The sequence below is a fragment of the Asterias rubens genome, chromosome 22 (assembly GCF_902459465.1).
Source record: "Asterias rubens chromosome 22, eAstRub1.3, whole genome shotgun sequence".
Lineage (NCBI taxonomy): Eukaryota > Metazoa > Echinodermata > Asteroidea > Forcipulatida > Asteriidae > Asterias > Asterias rubens.
Window position 1 is genome coordinate 200,342 of NC_047083.1, and position 22,357 is coordinate 222,698.

The 22,357-nt window shown below is 36.4% G+C and overlaps 2 protein-coding genes and 1 non-coding gene across 3 annotated transcripts; 1 reads left to right on the top strand and 2 right to left on the bottom strand.

Annotated features, from left to right (window-relative positions):
* Positions 1-1,036: 1,036 nt before the first annotated feature.
* Positions 1,037-10,966, bottom strand: LOC117305005 (ruvB-like 2). Its single transcript, XM_033789684.1, has 14 exons — positions 10,950-10,966; positions 9,772-9,951; positions 9,443-9,515; positions 8,988-9,117; positions 8,551-8,617; positions 7,946-8,052; positions 7,206-7,299; positions 6,567-6,690; positions 5,942-6,036; positions 4,829-4,947; positions 4,431-4,550; positions 3,873-4,002; positions 3,221-3,338; positions 1,037-2,624 (listed from the first exon to the last, which is right to left on the bottom strand). The coding sequence occupies exons 1-14, from the start codon at positions 10,956-10,958 to the stop codon at positions 2,602-2,604; spliced, it is 1,389 nt and encodes a 462-aa protein (XP_033645575.1). The 5' UTR covers positions 10,959-10,966; the 3' UTR covers positions 1,037-2,601.
* A 1,041-nt stretch (positions 10,967-12,007) lies between these two features.
* Positions 12,008-22,357, top strand: LOC117305006 (D-beta-hydroxybutyrate dehydrogenase, mitochondrial-like). Its single transcript, XM_033789685.1, has 5 exons — positions 12,008-12,413; positions 17,053-17,265; positions 17,516-17,698; positions 18,075-18,212; positions 18,483-22,357. Exons 1-5 carry the CDS (start codon positions 12,152-12,154, stop codon positions 18,998-19,000), a joined length of 1,314 nt encoding a protein of 437 aa, XP_033645576.1. The 5' UTR covers positions 12,008-12,151; the 3' UTR covers positions 19,001-22,357.
* Trnay-gua lies at positions 20,733-20,821 on the bottom strand. The gene is given in 2 exon segments: positions 20,733-20,768; positions 20,785-20,821. It is a non-coding gene; the product is annotated as a tRNA-Tyr (tRNA).

Sequence of the window (22,357 nt, forward strand, 5' to 3'; positions counted from 1 at the left end):
TAAAATATTTTCGATTTGTGGCGTTTTTATTTGACATTTTAAATGACATAGAAAACATTTCCCTCTGTACACAAAGTTTCAATTGATGGTAACTTCGACATTCCAAAATAATGTTGTAACCATACTTCTTTATCGAAAAAACACAATTTCGCCTCTGACTTTACTTTTGTCCTTATAAGGAAACTCCCAAATGGTGTTTAAGACGTGTGAGTAAACGAGGATATTTCACACACACAGAACCATTGAAAAAAGTCCCCCTATGACCGTGGAGGAAGGAATGACAGACCACAACAAAAGCAAAACAATGATACCATTGTTTAAATCTAGCTACAGCTGGGCTAGATCATAACGATGACGTAATTTTAAGAAGTCACCCTTGATTTCGATGATACTATTGTCGTGTCTGTTGTTGTTGTCGTTGTTGTGACAATAAGACGAAGATATCGAAATAATAAGAAGATGACTTATGAATAAAGGTCATTTCATTCACTGTCTTCATATCCCTTGAAGAAGATCCTGATACCATCTTGTAACCTTTTAAGACGGTCCCTTACACTGCCGTCTGGCCCACAAGCTCAACGTGAAATATAAATATCTTAAAGGAAAGGCATGTTATAAGGATTGAATCGCCTGCTTTACGGAATGCGAGGAATTCTACGATAAAGTAAGATAGGAAAACCCGGCTGTATATCTGTCGGCCTCAAGGGAATGGGGCTTAAGGAAATTGGCTTACTCCATGTAAATAAATAAGTAGATAACATAGTACATAAATGTTAACTAGTACAGAATGAAGTGACGAAATGCATGGGAATTAAAACATTTCTGGTCTGTTTTACCATGGTTTGACAAAAAGCAATTTCCAAAATTTCCTGAAGAGTAATTATGTTGGTTATCATAGAGCTGACAAAAGAGCGGGGGGGGGGGGGATTAAAATAAACACTGCCCTCTATCGGCATCAATACATCTTTCTCCCAATTAATAAAAACTCTATAATGACATAAGATAGTCAAAAATGTTCACAAGTTTTATCAGCATGTTGTATCAAAAACAGGTTTATTCAACTTAAGATTCAAAGCAGTGCGATAAGAAATGTGTTTTTGTTTGTTGCTGTTATTTGCAAACATTCTATGATGTGGTCATAACATACACTACATATGGACTTGGGGATCACAATACAAAGAACACTTCAGAACCATTTAAAAGATTATTGATCAACTAATAATAGTAGACTCACAATGTCTCTTACAAGACAAAAAAGAGAAGAAAAAATAATAAATTCAAAAGAATGTTCACAACTGTTCTCTACATTTTATTAAACGGGTCACACAATGTACAAAATGCAAGTCCGAGAATATAAAATAGCAAAAAATGTGGAATGAAAAATGTCTGCAAATGTCATCAAACATTAATGAAAATAAAACGGGGGCAGTACAAATAAAAATGCAGAAAGTTATTATCAACTTTCTAACACCCCAAACATTTTCCTTGGTTGATATCTAAAACAGTGAAATTGTCAGAATTAATCAAAACTCAGTAAAACAATTCCTTATTGACAACTTATAACAAAGCACTGCAATAACTGTAAATCATATTGGAAGAATAAACTATTAAAAGAAGATCCCTTGGGGTTTGCAACAGGCATGTCTGTTTCTTAAATGCCAAATCTTGTAATTAAAAAACCAGTCGAGTATAACAGACAATAAGAAATGAAACTCAACACTTGATTTAATAAACAGATGTTCGTCTAACCCTTAAAAATAATTGGTACAAGAGCTCCCTCTAGTGGTCAGATGTATCCAATAATGAATGGGAAGATGATATTGGTGTCTGGGGAAAGATCGCCTCTTAAAGGGCAAACCTCAAAAGAAAAAACCTCATTTTAAAGGGCAAATTTTCCAAAAAGAAAGACCTTATTTTAAAGGGCAAACTTTCTCAAAGAAAACAGTCTCTGGAATGCAATGTATAAAAATTGCCAGCCTGTGATATCAAATTTACAACCAAATAACTAACGAAGCATTTTAAGATGTCACAATTATTTCTTGAATACAGCAACTTTGTTGGTACTTGCAGTTCACATTTGAAATGTATTTCTTGTCATTGATCATCTCAAGATGATAGCATCACTCTGGGCATCTATCCTTATCATATTATACAGATCAATGTAACAACAAGGAGGCTAAGGTAAAAAATAGTCTGGAACCTTGTTTATGTACTGCAGTAAAATATTACATTCACACGTGTATAAACAGTATGGTTCTCCCTTAACAACAGTCCACTGGCCAAATGCCAGGTAACATAACAGAGGACAAGCCTAACTTTACTCCAAGTGGTCTGGCTGGCTAGTTCTGTGTTGAAAAGCATCCTATTTTATATGAAATATGGACAAGTGAAAACCTTGGGGACTATTGAAACGACTAGACAAACTCACTGGTCTGGCTGGCTAGTCACTGAAAACATTAAGGGCAAACCCTGTATGGAACTTGAAGATGTTGGTTGCCCAATAAAGATGTACTGTTAGAGTTTATTACAAGCAGGTCTCATGACGTTTCCATGTTGGTTGCCCAATAAAGGTGTACTGTTGGAGTTTATTACAAGCAGGTCTCATGACGTTTCCATCTCATCCTCTGTGAAAAAGAAAGAATAAAAATAAGAAACTGTCATCAGAACGTCCCCTTCACACTAGATGAATTTCATGGAAAATTCTCAGGAAAATTTGTATGGAACTTTCACACTTAATGTTCTTACCAAGGCAAAGTCCTAGAAATAACACTTTCTTTAGCAGGAAAATAGCACAGGGAATTAACACTGGACCACAAGCCCAAAGCCAGCAATTTTAGTGTCAGGCCAGTAACTTTTCACCGGACAAGTCCGGCAGTCTTGTGTTTTGTAATTGAGTATTAACCGATTTAGGTCTGTACTCAAAAACATTTGCCGTGCCTCGACACAGTTAAAAGTTTTGTAACTTAAGGCCAGTTTAGAAAATTTAAGCCGATGTGGCTTTAAATTAAAGACACTGTACACCTTTGGTAATTGTCAAAGACCAGTCTTCTCACTTGGTGTATCTCAACAACATATGCACAAAATAACAAACCTCTGAAAATTTGAGCTCAATTGGTCGTCGAAGTTGCCAAGTAAGTTTTTATGCTAACAATTATTCCCCAAGTGTCCAGTGCTTTCAAGCTATTACCAAGTCGCAAGACGGTTAAAGGACAAGACTTACCGTTTACTTCATTAAACATGAACTCTTGTTGATATTCCTTGAGGAATTGTGTCGATCTTGACTCATCCAGAAACAGGGAATAAACTTTCTTTATGTCATCAACGCCAACTTCTGTCCCCTGAAAATCAACAAATCAATCATAAAAATTACTCGTTAATTAAGCTTGAAGATAAAAATGTGATCCGCACAGAGAACCAAACCTTTCACTCATATAAGTTCTATGAGTAACAGTATATGTCAAATCAAGTCACCATGGGAGAGATTCATTGCTGAACCCCCCCCCCCCCCCTCAAAAACAAAGAGTCTAAAACTGGGATCCAGATCATAGGATGTACATTGTAATGTTGGAATCTGCAAGTCTTGATAACCCCTGGAGTTAAGGATTCCAAAGAGATCTTTGGGAACAGTATTCTCAGCACTAGAGAAGCAGTTCAAAGAGCATAACTTATTTTTTTCATAGCAAAACAATTCAATTCAATTCAATTCAATTGCTCTTTACTATACAGGGTATTTTAAATGCTCACGTACAGTAAAAAGATTTAGAAATTAAAAAAAATTAAAATCAGTTCTAGTGCTATTTTATTTCAGTTTAAATTATTTAATTGACCAAACCAACAGATATATAAAATTACAATTGTTTTTGTCAATGTACCTTTCTCTTTCTACAGACGAGGTTAGCGGCTGTAATGAGCTGAATGCTGTATCTTAGAGAGGTTTCCATGCCGATACGAGTCAAGACAGTAACAGCATCTTCAGACATCTCAACATCTTCTTCTTCACATCTAAGACAATAAACAATCATGAAAAATTAATCACCATTTATAATTTGATTTCAGACTAGGACTTAGTTTTAAGTATTTTTAAGTTCAGCAAGACTCACAAACAAGAACAAATAATACAATAGTTTAAAGAAGAACACAAAAATATAAAAACACTTTTCAAAGTACTGAGGAACCCCGGCTTGGCGGGCAGAAACATGTAGGAAACAGCCTACAGTGGGGGTGGTACACTAAAACAGTTAGAAGCAAAACAAAGAACCCTGTCAGGGAAAGCCAATAGTGACAGAGAGTCACTTTCAAAGCGGCTGACCATTCGGTTCTAGAACCACAAAAAAGACCAGACAAGTCCTCCCCTAATAGGGATAAGCATTACCCACCATCAAGCCAAGCAGGCAACTCAGAATAATAGAGCAATCTAGTAATTTCCTGACCTGATTGTAAGAATCTGCTTCATTTCCTTCTCCGAATAAGTAGACGTTGTGATGATAAGAAGACGATCAAGAAGGTCGATGGGTATGCCATGGGGACTCTTGTAATGAGTGCCTCGAATCCTAAAAATAATAATAATAGATCGATGTAAGAATGGATGGAATCATACTGGTCATTATGAGTAGTGACCAGTGGTCAGATGTCCAAGATGAATGACAAGTGGCAAGAAGGACAAACCGAATGTAATAATCAGTCAAGTGTGTAGTTTTAGCAGTTTAATATAAATAAAGTGGTAAGTGGTTGAATGGCAAGTGGTGCAGTGTCAGGACTAAAGAAATAACATATCCTAGAAAATAAAACTGGACTTGGAGTTAAGGTCTAAGAGTCTATGACATCATACCTTGTGATACCTCTGTTGGTTGCCATGATTACAACAGGAGCCATGTCATTCTCTAAGGCGCGGTTCAAGAACGAGAAACACTCAATGTCTAGCATGTGGACCTCATCAACAAATAGGACCTGCATACAAAACACAACCAATACAATTATTTGTAAGATCCCATCCAACATGAACAACTCATCCATAAATAAAAATCTCGGGATAACAAATATCCAAATTAATGGTGCTCTTTGTGAAAAATTTGAAACAAAAACTAGAACATAAAATACAAAATCAAGAAAGACAAGGTTCCTTAGGGTAAATGTTATCCCTGGTATAATAGTTTAATTTGAATGGAAATGGAGAATTATTGGTTTGAAGGAACCTGGGTGAGGGACGACTACTTACCCCTGGAACGATATCTGCTTTTCCTTCCTCTCTCCATTCAGCTACCTTTGCATTAATCTGTTCTCTTACTAAATGGAGAATTATTGGTTTGAAGGAACCTAGGTGAGGGACGACTACTTACCCCTGGAACGATATCTGCTTTTCCTTCCTCTCTCCATTCAGCTACCTTTGCATTAATCTGTTCTCTTACTAAATGGAGAATTATTGGTTTGAAGGAACCTGGGTGAGGGACGACTACTTACCCCTGGAACGATATCTGCTTTTCCTTCCTCTCTCCATTCAGCAACCTTTGCATTAATCTGTTCTCTTACTAAATGGAGAATTATTGGTTTGAAGGAACCTGGGTGAGGGACGACTACTTACCCCTGGAACGATATCTGCTTTTCCTTCCTCTCTCCATTCAGCAACCTTTGCATTAATCTGTTCTCTTACTAAATGGAGAATTATTGGTTTGAAGGAACCTGGGTGAGGGACGACTACTTACCCCTGGAACGATATCTGCTTTTCCTTCCTCTCTCCATTCAGCAACCTTTGCATTAATCTGTTCTCTTACTAAATGGAGAATTATTGGTTTGAAGGAACCTGGGTGAGGGACGACTACTTACCCCTGGAACGATATCTGCTTTTCCTTCCTCTCTCCATTCAGCAACCTTTGCATTAATCTGTTCTCTTACTAAATGGAGAATTATTGGTTTGAAGGAACCTGGGTGAGGGACGACTACTTACCCCTGGAACGATATCTGCTTTTCCTTCCTCTCTCCATTCAGCTACCTTTGCATTAATCTGTTCTCTTACTTCACTTTTAATCTCTCCAGTATCTCCTACAATCACAAAGTAGAAGAATATCAATCAATGGGTGCAGCATTAAGCAAGACAGGGTCCCATTTCATAGAGATGCTTAAAGGGATTGCACCTGTTCGGTAATTGGAACCCACTGCTGGTTTCAAACCTATATGGGTGATAGAGATTTTGAGATATTGCTGAAAATCTGGAGCGGTTATATCCACACATGACAAAATACAATCTGAGAAGCTCTCGTGTTCAAATTTTTGTGAAAAAAACATATCTTATTCTCAAAATGCATTAAGGCCGGTTAATAGTCGGTTGCGTGATGGTCGTGCAATGGTCAGGCGATAGAAATCTTGACGCGCGATCCAAAAAAGACACAGCTTTTAGGCCTCAGTGATGACTATAACCTGTGTCGCGCGTCAACATTTCCATCACGCGATGGACTGTAAACCAGCCTTTATACTTTCTAAGGTGCTGCACTTCTTACAAAGTACAAATTGATAAGTTATTGTAAAATGCGCTATATAGGAACTAGTAATTAGTATTATTAATGGAGACTAACCTGAGAATAAAGCGAGGAATCCTTGAGTCCGGCTATTAATGACGTCTATTTCATGAAGAGTGACCGTGTGAACGACTTCTTTCCTCTTCTGCAGCTCACCCTCAGGGCACTGGACAAACTTTGTCTGAAACAACAACAAATCAAAACACATCATGATACATCTTTACACTATATTTTCTGTTACGAATAACTGCATGCCTAAAGCCTAGTTCATACTTCAAGCGAATTACACAAAACAAAGAACAACAGGCTGTACTGGGCCCAATTTCATGGCTCTGCTTACCACCATTCTCTGCTTACCACCATTCTCTGCTTACCACCATTCTCTGCTTACTGTGCAAGCGCCATATTTCTGCGCTAGCTGTGTAAAGCAGCAATGCCTAGTAACGTGGAGTGCGCCACACACAAGCAAAACTTCCCTGCTAACCCGTGACATATTTTTGACGTAAGCCGGAATTCTTGATTCCATAAGCACATAATTTTTGCTTACAGTAAACAGAGCCACGAAATTCGGCCCTGATTGTCAGCATCACCAAAAGGAAAGAATGAACTGGACTTAAAGTGAGGCTTGAGGTAAAAGTAGTCTGGCTCCTTTTGTGTGTTATGTGCTATGGTTATTATAAGGAAATGGGAACCTACCTGTGGACCCATGGCATCATAGTCCCTGGCTCTTGTGAAGGATCGGCCAAGTTTAGTTATTTTCCCCGTAGCTTTATCAATGGTTATGATGTCACTGCAAAAAGAAAGACCAATAAAGTTAATCTCCATTTTGGATTAAATTCTGCATGTTATATTTTAAGTCGACTCTCATTAAATACAAGCTCGGAAGATAAAAGACGCCAATTTATACAAGGTTTATCACTGATTCCGAACTTTCCCATGTGTGTTTCTTTGTCTGAAAGAATCGGAAGATACAAGCACGGTCTATTCCGGTAAAACAAGAGTCAACTGTATTTATGTGAAGCTGATAACAAAGATGTATCAATGGCTCCTATTTGAATGAGAAGTTAGTGCAGGGTACCACCATAAAAACCCTTTCTCAGCAAACCCCAAAAGATTAAAGATTCAACGATTCAAAATATTTATTGTCATAATAAAAACATAAAAGTTGATTTCCTTTTGTACACAGAGAATAAAGACAATACGTACAAGTACAGAGGCGTATAAAACAATAGACACCAAAAACTTAAAAATCACAGTAATCTAAAATGGTGAGGGAATATTACACAAAACATCAAATACACATGTTTTCAAATTATTTTCAAATGCACAAGATTATGGAAGGGATTTTTTTCTTAGACTTGTCCTCTTACTTTCATCAAGGACAAAAACAACAACTCATTAAAAAAAAAATTATCTAGCAAACTAGTGAGACTTACCCAGCTTGCACTTTCTCTTTTGTCAAACTCTCAATCATTTTAGTTCCGAGGTCATAAACTGTCTCCATTTCAGTTGTCTTTAAGGTCAGTTTGCCCACTTTGGCACCCTGCAATACAACAAAAACATAAAGACTTCAAAGTCTGTCTTCAGTGTCTTTAAAGTCAGTTTGCCCACTTTGGCACCCTGCAATACAACAAAAACATAAAAATTGATTTTCATAACGCGAGGTTTGCTTTAGCACTATGTGCATGAATCTCTTTTAAGTAGTGTTGGTTCTGAGAAGAGCCGGTGGTTGACAACGCGATGTTTCAATCAGGATGTTCCGATCATCTTCAGGAGGATGCTGGACTCTGTTGCTGGATGTTGCTTTAGTACTGACTTGTAGAATGACCGGTAAATATGAACCATAATTGTGTTCAAACACAAGCTCAGGAGAATAAACTTCATTAAACCCATGCTATGAATATTATTAATCATGACATTCCCTTTTCCTCCTCATGTTTGTTGTGTTGTCATTCAGCCTTTGAGAAAGATTCTGCTCGAGTTAAAACCTCAGGCCATTAACTGCTTTTTTTTATTCACTTAGTTGTTCAGGTTATCTTACCTGTCCTGTTGCTGGTCTATCAATCTGAATCTCTACAACTTCACCTTCAATTATCTCTGTTTCTTCCCTAAAATAAAAAATAAGAGTACTTTAGCACTTGATCAGTATTTCAAAGCTTCCCAATATTTGGCACTGAGACAAAAATGATCACGATAACAACTACAGCTTAAAAACAAAGGTTGGACATTAAATGTTAACTATTAGAAAACTTCTAAATTTCTTTCGGTAATCCAATCTCATTGAGTAGGAAAATTTTTTAGATTTATAAAGAGTATTTTTTATATATTACAAAAAAGGCTGATACAATTCAAATTAACAACAACAAATAATGTCTGCTGAGATAAAAAATTACACTGGAATACAAGTAGTTCAATTATTTTATACAAAGGAAAAAAACCCACAAATAATCAAAAGACATGGCTACATTAAATCCTTACTTGATTCTGATTCCGATTGATCGTCTAAAAGCTTGCGTCAAAGCTTCTGTTTTACTCATTTCAAGAGAGAAGATCTCACTTCCAGCGATTGATGTAAATGGTGTGTCCTGACCGAGACTTTGGGCCATACCTTTAAAAATAAAATAAAGTTTTCAAAATGAAATTAGAATTTGTATAAAGTCATACTTAGTACACAGTTCTTCACAGAGCAAAAAAGGATTGCCATTTCATACTGCTTACAAAACAACATTGTTTTTGACATTCATATAGACCCAAATAGGAACATTTGCTATGTGGTGAAAAAAGGTCAACAAATTTGACAAATTTGAACCTAGAGTTTGTAGTAACCCTTTCGTATTTATAAGACAGTCTAGAGGATTAATGGTTACGATTATCATAACAACAGATAACCATATTTGAAACTATATGTTTACAAAAGTTTATATTCATCTTACCCATGGCAAGAGCAGTTTTTCCTGTTCCCGGCTGACCAGCGATTAAAATGGCTCTCCCAGCTATCTTTCCTTCCTGACGAATAAAACAAAATTTACACAAGGTACAAAGTGAATGGGTGACAATTTGAAAAGCCTGGCTGCCTGGGTCATACTGTTTTCATCACAGCGAATGTTTCACAAGAGTTGAGAACAGCTCAACTGATACAAATTATTTGTTGCGAATTTGTGACGCATTTGCAAGTATGAACCGGGCTTTAAAACCATTTTTATTTTATAATCATTCTCTTCTTTGGGGTGCAGCTTCGGGGGTGGGGGCCTGATTGGTTTACCTTAATCATTTCTAAGATGACCCCAGCTGCTCTTCGTGCCTCGGTCTGTCCTACCATCCCCTGAGACACTTTCCTTGCATCCAACGCATCGTCCAACCCAAGCCCTCGTATGTGAGAATGAGCTCCGATTCGCTCCATACGAGTCACCTCACGGACTTCTGCAACCTTCTGAGCTGTTGACTGTGAATGTGATAGAAAAAAGCAAACTTCCTTACAAAGTTACGGTAATGAGTAACAACATCATCAAAGATTAATTAAAACCAGATCAATTTCCATATCAAAATGCAAATTTTTTATTCAGTATAACTAAATTAAATTACAAGTCCCTAGGCCTAGATTCCTAGAATCTAGGAAGTCCAAGTTAATCTTATTTTTAACTTAGAAAGTTTATCTATCTATTTTAATTTTATTTAATTTAATTTTTATTTTGTAAATAAATAAGTTATGAAGGAATCAAAAAGTGGTCAGTGGTGTCAGTGGTGGTGACAGTGACAGTCTTGCTGAACAGTCTGAAGTGAAAGTTGAAACTTGAAAGGATACGGACACAGTGACATTGCCATTGGATTCCAATTCCATGACATTTTCCCACATCCCCCAATAGGGATAACTTTCCGTATGGCGCCACCACTTTTTCACTCATTTTTACAAAAAGGGATATATCAATCAGGTAAATAAGTTCCTATATTATTTTATATCGAATGAAAAAGTGGTGGCGCCATACGGAAACTTTTCCAGTTGGATAACATTCCGTATGGCGCCACCACTTTTTCACTAATTTTTACAAAAAAGGATATCTCATTCTCATTATTGAGGTAAGTTAGATACTATATTATTTCATATCGAATAAAAAAGTGGTGGCGCTATACGGAAACTTTTCCTAAAAGTTAGATTGGTTTATTTTAGTACTTGTTGTGTGTACGTAGGTCGAGTTGGGCTTCAATCAATTTGTGCACACAAAGTTTCAACTTATCAGATTATGCTTCCTTGACAACGTCCGTGTCACGAATAAATCGACATTTGTTACAATAAAATCTGAGTGAATCCACAAGATTTACGGAGTACCTGAAAGCCACCTTCCATAAGATGACTAATATTTAACATTTAATATCAAAACAATCAATAATATGGAGAAAATGAACAAGACTTTTTATAAAAATTATCAACAACCGCCAACTTACCGCCGCCATTTTGCACGTGTGATGATTTCATCTAGTGATTTTCAATCACAAGGGGGCGCTATAACAACAATTTATCGGCAGATTTCTGAACAGGGGGGGGGGGGGGGGCGGGGGCTAGTATAAGAAGTGTGGAGGGGGAGGTGAATGACCTTTGAGCGTTGGTATTGCTTGCTGTTATTTGTTTTGCGATTAGCACTTTAAGCTACTTAAAACAAATTAAATCATTCTCACAATCTAATCTCTCTTTTCTTGTCAAAAGATAACTGTTGGCGGATTAATAAAATTGCCTAAATATCTCAGCAATCTTGTGGTTCATTGATCAATGTGCTTTTCCCTGCACTTTGTACTCTAACCATGGAGCTCTATGACCCTAGCGAGACCGATGTTAAAAGAGAGCCATGAACAGCTCAACAAGGTGGGCTATTCGTATCCCTGCTTAGAGGATAAAAACTTGTCAACAAAAGTGTTCATAATAAGAAAGAGTTTGAACGTTTGGTTTAATGTTTATAAGAACGATCGCATCATCCTTATTTTACTGAAACGAACTTTTATACTCAGAAATTGTGGGATAGTGAACCCCACAATATTTAGGAGTAAATAAAAGTTAAAATTTACTACAAGGAAACCTTCCTATGACAAAAATTGTGTGGAATCTCAATAATCACTCTGTACATCTTTTTCTCAGGTAAAAGAATGTGCAGCGTATAATATTCTGCTTTTAAAACAGCTTTACGAAAATATTGGGCTCCAGTGCCCATTATTTTCAAAAAGCTTGTAAGCACGCAAAAACTTGCTCAGCACAATAAACGTTTTTTTGGTGAAAATGGATTACCAACCAGAATAACACCCAGTTACAATTGCTGCCACTGGTATCATTGTAATGTTCTTGCTTAGCCAAGAAAATAATATTATTGCTAAGGTCCTGAGAGTTCGAAGTTTGTGGTCCGAGTATAGGGCGCCCTCTATCCAAATCCTATGGCGACATTGTTGACATTTTATGCGGAAGTCCTATTGATTATACACGTGTGGTATATGCGGCGCGGTGTGGCGCTCTCTACCGTTATAAAAATAATCATCTAGCAAACTGGCCACTATTAACCACAGCTGATCGCAGGCTGATAAATGTTGAAGGTCAGCTAAATGAATTCAACACATTGTAAAAAACCTTCACTCTATGCACTACATCTCACCACAGCAGCAAAATGTCCACGAAATTAATTTTATATTCCGCGATCACGCTGTGTTTCAACGCCCAGGTTCTACGCCGTTATCTACGGGACGAACTTCTGCTAACGTTTCCCTACGTTCTCGTACTTATTCTTCCTACGGTAACCCAACCATTTTGTCAGTACTTTCTGGGTGGATTTTGCGGTGTTTTTGTGTTTGCTATTGCAGTGTACACTTTGTATGAGAATCTTCCACAGCAATATGTCAACGTTAAAGATAAAGTCGTCTTGATGACCGGTATGTACAATTCTTTTGTAACTTGTTGAAATGATTATTTATCCGATTTATAAATTAATAAAAAAGATTGCATTTATAATTATTATTATGTTTTATTTATTGAATCTTAGTTAATTGAGGAAGTGATTAAACAAAAAATGCTATTAACTGATAAAGATTCTAAGAAAGTATAAAACAACCAAGAGTTTGTATTTTGTAATTTGATTGTCAGTGTAGTAGACTTTTTAGTGTATTATTAACGTTAATTCTTTCGTAAAATTTGAAAGGGTTGGGCTTATTTATAATAAAAAAACATAGTCTGATTTATTCATGTCAATTGTTGTGTTCGGCTCGGTACGATTTGGGTGTAAAATCAGGAAGTAGTGGATTTTGTTTAAAAAAAGCAACTCAATTCTCAAATGTTTTAGCTAAAAATGTTGTGTTCTTGAATGTTGACAGGAATTATCATGAGACAATTTTAATATCCACATCAAAATTTAGATTAATATTTTCAATGCTCCCAAGTTTGAAGAAAGTTTCTGCAAAACAACCTAAATCTAAATCTGATTTACAACATTGACAAATGAATCATTTCCACTGTAAAAAAATGTCATTATAGCAATGCGGAAAGATTTCCGTACCAAACTGTCCATGCCATAACTTTTTCACCAATTTTTACTGAAAGGACTCATTTGGGTAAATTTATATTTCAATCATAAACGAATGAAAACAAACGTTTTGCAGGATGCAGACAACTTTCCGTTACCCCTTCTACAGTTCTGAGCGACAATGGAAAATTTTTTAAATGATCTGGGGTTGATAAAAAACCTTGACTAAAGCAGGATTTTAACCTGCTGCGACTTTCGGATCTAGTGCTCTACCATGGAGGAAGAATCTACCAACTGCACTATCTATCTAGCCTGATGTTGGCAATCGCCTTGTGGGTGGGTGTCGGTCAGAAACCATCTTTTTTTCAACCCCAAATGTGCCATTTGCGTGTTAGATTTAATAATTGTCTGGTACAATGACGTGCTTGATCGCAAGTTACCATTTAAATAAAATAAAATTAAAATAAATAAATAAATTTGAATTCATCAGACTATAGAGGCAGTTGCTATGTCGCATGATAGGGGGCAAGCTTTTGCAATGAGTCTGCTTATGAGTAGCTATACAAAAGCTTGTCTGAACCATTTGACATAGCAACCGTCTCTATGGTCTGAGGAGTTCAAACTTAAGTGCTAACTTGTGACTAAGCGATTCATTGTACCAGGCATTATTCAAGTCTAACTCGCAAATGGCTTATTGCATAGAATTATTATAGAAGATGTTCGAAGCTGCTATCTTTTAATTTTATAGATTTTCTAAGCTTCTGATTGTTGATTCAATTGAATGTTGATTGTAAGAAACTGCTGGTACATGCAGATCTAGAAACTTTGCTGGTCATTGACCCTAGTCCATTGTGATAGAATTTCCTGGGGACAAAAGAAAAGATAATTCTATAGTTCAAGAATTAAAAGTTTCTTAAAGGATGAGCTACTGGGCACCAACATTGCCTGGGACGGTTGGCCTGAAGCCAGTAGTTTTAGTGTCGTGTCAGTAAACTTATGACTGGACAAGTCCAGTGGTCTTGTGTTTTTCAATTGAATAATGATTGATACATCTATAGGCCTATACCGACCGTGCTGATGTTCAAATATTGACTTTTGAGTCTGAAAAATACAATTTTATAAGTACTTTTAAATTAAAGACCAGTTTTTATGAAGTATTCCTCTCATTAGTGTGGTATGATTTTAATTTTTGAAAAAAATGGAAATTTGATATATTAATCAAGGCTTGTTAGCATCACCCGTTATTGAAATACACCACTATCCAGATGACTGATAGACAAGTTTATGTTTCCATGACCCCATTGCTAAGGTCATGATTAAATAGTAAACAGAAATATGATATGGTTCAGATGAATCGAGTGGCTAGAAATGGCAGCATGTACCACTCGCTGTTCCTTTGACTCCGTGTTGACCATCTACGATAGGAATTCCAGACAGCGAGATCATACTTTGACATCTAATTAATTCAGAAACAGATGGCCTCCATACACTAATGACAACTACGTCCAGTAAAGCAAATGCAGTGGATCAGGGCAAAATTTCACAGCGAAAAATATAGCGCAGCTTGGCAATGTTATGCTTCAAATACCAGACCAGCCGAATAACCATGCCACAGTACAATGTGAGAGTGTTATCCTGCTTAGCAGAATAACCATGCCACAGTACAATGTGAGAGTGTTATCCTGCTAAGCAGAACAGAAAAAAAAAATTAACCAATATTTTCTGTTTTTGAAAGCACAAAATTCATAGCGTTGCTTTAGCAACCTTAGCAATATGGCTTTCCAGCAAAAATATCATGATACAATAATTATTTGTAAATTAGATTCAAAGGTTAAAAAGCAAAATTAAACAAACATTCTGGAAATAAAAGCAAATTTGTTTTTAACATCATGCTTAGTAGAAGGGTTCAAGAGATAAAGTCTGCCAAATTAAAACAGGGAGATTGTTCCATATTTCTACACAAAATCATTTAAAGATACGCACATTTTTGCTAAGCAAAAGAATTGTTAAAAGCACTAGTTTGTGCTTTTTAGATGTCTTGCTTTCTCTGTTTATGGAGGTTCAGATCTCCATGTTCTTAAAGATGAAGAAGGGAAGAATGAATAATGCCTCATGTTCATTTGTTACCATTTATGGAGCCCAATCCTTTGAACCATTGAGAATAGACCACAGCCCCCCCCCATGCCTGTCATTAGATCTCCACATCCTTTGTTTGTTCCTTGTTTATGGCTGGTATTCATTGACCCCAGTTAACTTCTACCTGGTAGTGAACAATGGTAACCCACAGACTTATGCATTGCCTGGGGTCCTTCCATACAAACAGAAATATACAGAACTGTATAAATTCAGGGACCGTCTCAAATCATTTCCTGTGTCTTAAAAGTAGGTTGGGTTTTATAGCAAACCTTTATACCAAAATAGACCTTTTCGCAAATACCCATTGCACGAGCGCGATCATTTGAATAAGGTGCATGCTGGTCTAGCTAAAGCGTTCAAACTTGATCGCTAGCTAGACCAACATGCATGCTGGTCTAGCTAGCGTTAAAACTTGATCGCTAGCTAGACCAACATGCATGCTGGTCTAGCTAGCGTTAAAACTTGATTGCTAGCTAGACCAACATGCATGCTGGTCTAGCTAAAACGTTCAAACTTGATCGCTAGCTAGACCAACATGCATGCTGGTCTAGCTAGCGTTTAAACTTGATCGCTAGCTAGACCAACATGCATGCTGGTCTAGCTAGCGTTCAAACTTGATCGCTAGCTAGACCAACATGCATGCTGGTCTAGCTAGCGTTAAAACTTGATCGCTAGCTAGACCTATTTCTACCTCCATGGCTCTACCAACATGCACCTCATTCCACGCCTAACGCCTGCTGCGTACCGAGTATTTGCAATTATAAGGTCTATGGCTTGTGTGATAAATAAGCAGATAGCGCCCTCACCTGCATGAGGAAGAACAAGACACTGATAGTGTTTGATAACAATGATTATGGGTGGGTAACGAAAGCTTGCCTCTCACCATATTGTGGCCCTGGTTTGATTCCCAGCTAAGGCCTTGTTAGAAGAGTTGTGCATTGGTTCTCTCCCATGCCACAAGGGTTTTTTGTTTTTTATTTTTTATCCAGGTCCAGAAAAATCAGACACTTTTGATCTTTTGGTCAAGAATATTTACTATGCTTGAACTGGTCCCCAGAAATAAATGTCTCATGTGGCTTGAAGCTAACATGTGCTGCACGGCTGCACCTATGTGTAATGCTTGTTGTTTAAAGTGTATGGACCTCACATCTATAGGTTTGAAGCCATGGGGTTTATTAACACAGAAACGTCTGTGGAACTTTGGAGTGAGAGTTGGAGTAAGTTGATTCTGATTGAATTAAACATCATGCGATGATGGTTGCTGGATTCATTTCAGTCCATGTGTCAACCTCATGTGGTGAGAGCATCTCACATCTTGAAGGCCTCGACAAAAAATAAATTTGGGTTGAGGATTTGTTGGACAAAATACACTCGTTGAAAAGGTTTTCATTTTTCGTAGTGATCTAATAAAACTCACATTCTGTAAACTGATTGACAAATATGGTTGATGTACATGGGGGGTTAAGAGACGGGAATGGACAAGAAAATGTTTTGCCTTAGGACCTTGTCATTCCTGACAATTTTCTTTCAAGGAACTTAAAGGGAAGTTACGTTTGGTTATCACTCTTAATAATGGCAATACAAACTGTACAGCAGCTTTCAATCAAATAAAAGCATTTTGAAATTGAATGGTTCACTTTGAAATAATGTCATATAAGAAAATTCTTGTTGCTCCTCTTTTTTTGTTGCTCTTCTAAAAAAATTATTTTGTTCATGAAATATTTATTTACAGATAAATGGCTTCTGACTGACACTCCGGAACAAAGATGTAGGACAACCGCCAACATAGGGCTGGATAGCTCAGTTGGTAGAGTACCTGCACGTTAATCCAGAGATTGATGGTTCAAATCCCTCGCATGTCAAGTTTTCTTTGTTCAAACCCAAAACTAAATATATTGTATATTTATGATGCACAGGTTGTGACACAGGTCTGGGACATGCTACTGCTCTTTATCTGGACAGCCTTGGGGCTCATGTCTTCGCTTGTTGCTATGACAAAAATGGAACAGGAGAGCGAGACCTTGTTGCTAATAGTTCCAGTAGACTAACAACGATACAACTAGATGTTACAGATCAAGATCAGATTGATGAGGCATTGGATATGGTGAAGGATCTATTGAATGGAAGAGGTAAGAAGCGGCTTGAGGTGGAGACTATGGCCATGCTGGCGGCTTGAGTTGGAGACTATGACCATACTATGACCATACTTAAAATTAAGATGATCAGAGCAGACTGATCGAAAAACATTCAATTGTCAACCACAGTTTATTTTCAAAACCAACACTACTCAAAAGAGGATGATGCTACGCCCCCCCGCAAACCTCTCTAGACAGTGCATTGTGTCTTTTAATTATTTGTGGTTTTCTTTAATTATTTAAGAGTTGTGGGGTTTGGTGAACAACGCTGGAGTCTGTCTTTACGGAGAGGCAGAAATCACAACGGTGGATGCATTCAAACGAATGTGGGAGGTCAATTGTTTGGGTCATTTCCGAATGGTCAAAGCATTCCTCCCTCTGCTACGTATCTCCAAGGGTAGGATCGTCAATGTTACTAGCATGTGTGGTAAGTCTCAATGACAAAATGAATTATAAAACTATTTCAGCATCTCAGAGATAGATTAATTATCACAGTCAAGAAACGCTCAAAAGTGTCTTAATACCATCAGCTGAAATAGCTGTGTAGAGAATAGGAAGGCTTTACATCCCATCTGATGGACAAAGCAATGATGGTTCTATAAGTGTCTTGCTCAAGGGCACAAGTGTCAATACTGTGACTCAAATCCACATGAGGGATTCATTTCATGGCTAAAAATTTCATCTACAAAAGGTATCAAACCCCTTTAATATTTCAGGAGTATGGTTGAGGTGAAATCACAGTTCAGCCAAGACTCTTCACAGACTCCTTTACTAAAATCAATTCCTTACTATTGTCTTGCTAGATAAAGTAGCCACACCCAGTTTCCCAGCTTACTGCAGCTCCAAGTCGGCAGCTTTTGGCTTCTCTAACGTCTTAAGGATTGAGCTCCAGAAGTGGGGAATTAATGTCTCTATCATCGAACCGGGAGGCTTTAAAACTCGTAAGTTCTTGAAAAATGTTTTTCTCTCCATATGTTAGGGAACAAAATCATGTCCCTTAACCTTATACCAAAATATTGTAAATATTGCTGCTTAATTGTGCATTATTTTTTCGGAAAAACTTTCTAGAATCAAACTTGAAAGCTAATCTTTTTCGAAAAGTTTTAAGAAAAAACTGATAGAAGTTGTTACAAAGGTGCAAACACTTGTGAACAATTGCTGACTTTTATTTGGTTTAAATGAAAATAAGATGTTTATTTCTTGATTTATAGAAGCTGTAGTGGGTACTCAGCTCCTTACAGAGTACCAGCGGCTCCTTGGTTCCCTAACCCCGAAGGTAGCAGACGCTTATGGTAAGAGGTATTTTAGCACAGCGCTAGCCTCCATGTATAAGTCAGATGATATCCGACTGTTGGAAGACTTTTCACCGGTAAGCACTGCTGTTGAGCATGCTCTCTTTGCTAAAAGTCCACGCGCTCAATACTTATGCGGGGTACCAGCTGTGATTATGTCATGGATAGCCAATCATCTGCCAGCATTTTTTAATGATTTGATGGGGTCGTTGGTAACTGGGACATATATCCCGCAAAGCGCCCTCCCTACGGATGAAGAACGCGTAGCGACTGCTGAGAGAAAGAAACAAGAGCGAATTGCCAAGAATCAACGCGCTAACATGCCGGCAAAACAAGTTCACTTTAAGATGGATACTAGTGAACCTAGTAACCAAGGTAACCAGGATAGTACTAATAGTGTCAAGAATATCCCAGATTCAACCCAGAATGGAACATAAATTGATAATGATTTATTTTCTGTTAAATTTAAGATTATGCACAGAATAGAATTTTTAAATAAATGTAATGTGAATATTTTCTATGCATTTCATGTGATAGTACTAAGTTTAATTAGAAACAACAGTTATCTTAAACTTTCAAGCATTGCCGAGTTTAACATACGTTGCTTTTTTATTCCCCAGTTTTGTTGGGGGAGGGAGGAGTGGTTTAAGTGCTTGACGAAAATTAATTAAATATTTGACTTGAAAAAGAAATGTTTTTAAGAAGTAAAAAAATTAAAACAAGATCAAGGCAACAAATTAATATCTATTGTATACAGGATGAAGTATATTAATAATTAATGTAAGATAAAAGGTAAAGCAAGGGGAATATTTTCAAGGTAGGGTCATCATTCAGGTTTTCTTTAGCATTATGTTGATTTATTGGCAAGGTTATAGAAACGAAAATGCAATGAAAGTCACCTGTGAAAGTTTCAGTTGAATACAGGGCCTACTTGCGGGGGAAAAAAATGTCTGGGTATTTTCATCAAGAACATTGAATCCATCCACATATAGCAAGGTGACAGCCGGTACCAACTACATCTGTGGCAAATGAGGGCAGTATTCAAACTGAGATGCTATGGAAATTTCCAAAAATCACCTGCAGGCGATCTTTGGAGATTCAAATTTGTTGATTACCTTTGTTGAATTTTGATTCTGAACGTAGACGTGACTTCAGATGCTAAAATTTTGCCAAATGCTTTTACTACCATTTTCAATTTTACAACAAGTAAGATTTCAGATATAAATCATGCAAATTATCTTTGAGGTATTACCGAAGTATGACCTTACCTCTAACATCTTCTTGACTATATTTATTAGAAGGATTTTCTCAGCCTTAAAGGCATCACAAATTAAAATATTTGTGCCCTTCTTTTGGACCCATTTAATTCTACGCATATTCATTTTATGTTGATTAAAATCAACCTTTTAAAGCCATTAAATTTATCAAAGTAAATAATTTTTTTTAAACTTTGATTTTAAACCTTTTTATCAATGCAGTACTTAAAAGATGAGTGTTTTAATATAATAATAAATAATAATAATAATAGGCATTTGTAATGACTAATGAGCCAAATCAATCTAAAGATGTTGTGACAAGGTGCAGAGAAGCAGGGTAATAAAAAGGTTATAAGAAAATGCAAGAAAATGTTAAATTACAAAATGAAAATCTCCCCCAAATTTTAAACCAGAAATGACTTTTCAGAATCAACACCTCGTCTTTCATGCCCATTTTATGAGTAAAAATAATGGTTTCAAATTTTCATCTTGTGAACATTCAATTTCTGAGCTTATTTCATTTCTTTCTGTGCCTTAAATTATCCATAATCTTTCCAATCTTCTCTGATGAAATTCAACACAAGCTAATTGCACCCTACAAATTTGTGAAACCATTAAAAAAAGATGAGCACTTTGAAGAACTTAAACATGTAAAATTAAAAGTTTTTAAATAAAAAGAGGTTGCTAATTTTTAGTTACTTCTTATTCTTCACACCATGAAATGTTTCAAACCACTGAAAAGTTAATTTTATGCAATTATTTAAATGTACTGATTACTGCGTACTTAAATTTCCGAGAAGACAATTTGCAAATGGAAAAATCCTCTTTATGTTTTATTTTGACACGGCAATAATTTATAGTAGTTGCAAAAATATTGAAGTTAATTTAGTTTATAAAAAAAAGTTACGAGTTCTCCTTCGAGCCGGATTCGAACCAGCGACCTATGGATGTCAGGCATTTAACTTCTACAGTCCACCGCTCTACCAACTGAGCTATCGAAGGGCCGCTGAGATTGCGGGCTTACGTAGACCCAAGATAACTAAGCGATAAATCCTTTAGATATGACTCATCCATTGCGCCCGCGAATTATTGTGAAACCACAGACCAATGAACTCACAACGTCCGGTGTGGTCAGAGTGACTAGCGCCCTCTTGGGGTTGAATTTTGCCATTACATTATTTTTGTACAAATGTACTCCACAAAACGTTGTTACGATCATACAACAGATGTTTTCGGCTTAAAACCTACCTAACCAATTATGTAGCACATTTTAATAGTTTTTAATGAAGGATTGTAATTTAAAGTACTTATTTACGGGAAAATGGCATGGGGTAAAAAAACTGCAAACTTAATTATTTATTTATGTTGTTTTAATTAGTTTTTACATACTTTTCGAGAAGGTTGTTCCAAATCCAAAGACAATTTTTTTTAAAGCATTTTACATGGGTATAAGTACCTGGTCTTCCTATAACAATGGTATTTTGGAAAACAAAAAGTGATATTTAGAGCAAAGGTTACAGTGCTGTGAACACCATCCAGCTTTTCTTTGAAAGTACAATAAGTCTTTAAGGATAAATTTAATGGATTGTTTTATTCATGCCAGTTTATTTATATCGTCTTCCTCATCATCAGTACATTTCATATGTAAAATTACATGTATATATATCTTTTTAAAAAACTTGCATGTTATTTTAACTGAATGAAATTCAATATATTGGCACTCCGTACTATAATGAATATCTAAGCCCTATTTCATAAAGCTGTTTAGTAGAAAATACTTCTTAAAAAATGTCTTTGCTTTACAAACAATCAGTGGGGCACCAGTTGCAGCCACGTAAACTTGCCTAGAAATTTGCCTGGTAACCTGTTTTTACTAAGCAACTTTCAATGTGCTTAGCAGGGTTTGTGTTTAAAGGCTTTATGAAATTGACCCCTCATGTATGTCAGACAAACATTTTTTAAAGTAAAATAAGAACATTCTAAAATATTAATGTTTGATAAGGTAATTGTATATCCAATGAAATAATAATATAGCAGGGTTTTATTCTTATATCTCGCTTGATGTTCATAAACAATATAACTCACAGTTTATTTTCAACGTTCAGTTTTATGTTTTGTATTGCAAAGGCAGCCTTGGTCACATATTAATTGTAGTCTTCTTCCCCCCCCCCCAAAAAAAAAAACAAAATAATAATTACATTAGTTCCCAAATTATTTTATTGCGAGCACAGGGTATTTGATATAAGGGTCACAAACCACCTTGGTTAATTTCTAACCTATACTTTGAACTGATATATTTATCATTAAACTAGGAAAAGAAAATGATCTTAAATAATGAGGAAATTTCAGTTGTATAAGACAATCAATTTCAATATAGTGAAACAACGAAAAATTGCATCAATCAATTTACAAATCTTTGAAGGGTTTCAGTTTTGATGCCACTGAAATGAATAAGATTAGAAGTGGTTTTCTGTTTTAATCCTGCGTGATATTCTTCCTTCTTTCGTCGGAATTCCAGGGATTTTTTTTGCACTTGGA

Bases quoted from the DNA above. Each gene is read 5' to 3' on its own strand.
- LOC117305006 (XM_033789685.1), top strand. From the start codon at position 12,152: ATGTCCACGAAATTAATTTTATATTCCGCGATCACGCTGTGTTTCAAC. The intron at 12,414-17,052 runs GTATGTACAATT...TATGATGCACAG, and splicing joins TAAAGTCGTCTTGATGACCG to GTTGTGACACAGGTCTGGGA. The intron at 18,213-18,482 runs GTAAGTTCTTGA...CTTGATTTATAG, and splicing joins ACCGGGAGGCTTTAAAACTC to AAGCTGTAGTGGGTACTCAG.
- LOC117305005 (XM_033789684.1), bottom strand. The intron at 8,053-8,550 runs GTAAGATAACCT...GTTGTATTGCAG, and splicing joins ATAGACCAGCAACAGGACAG to GGTGCCAAAGTGGGCAAACT. The intron at 3,339-3,872 runs GTACATTGACAA...GTTGATTTTCAG, and splicing joins TCGTCTGTAGAAAGAGAAAG to GGGACAGAAGTTGGCGTTGA.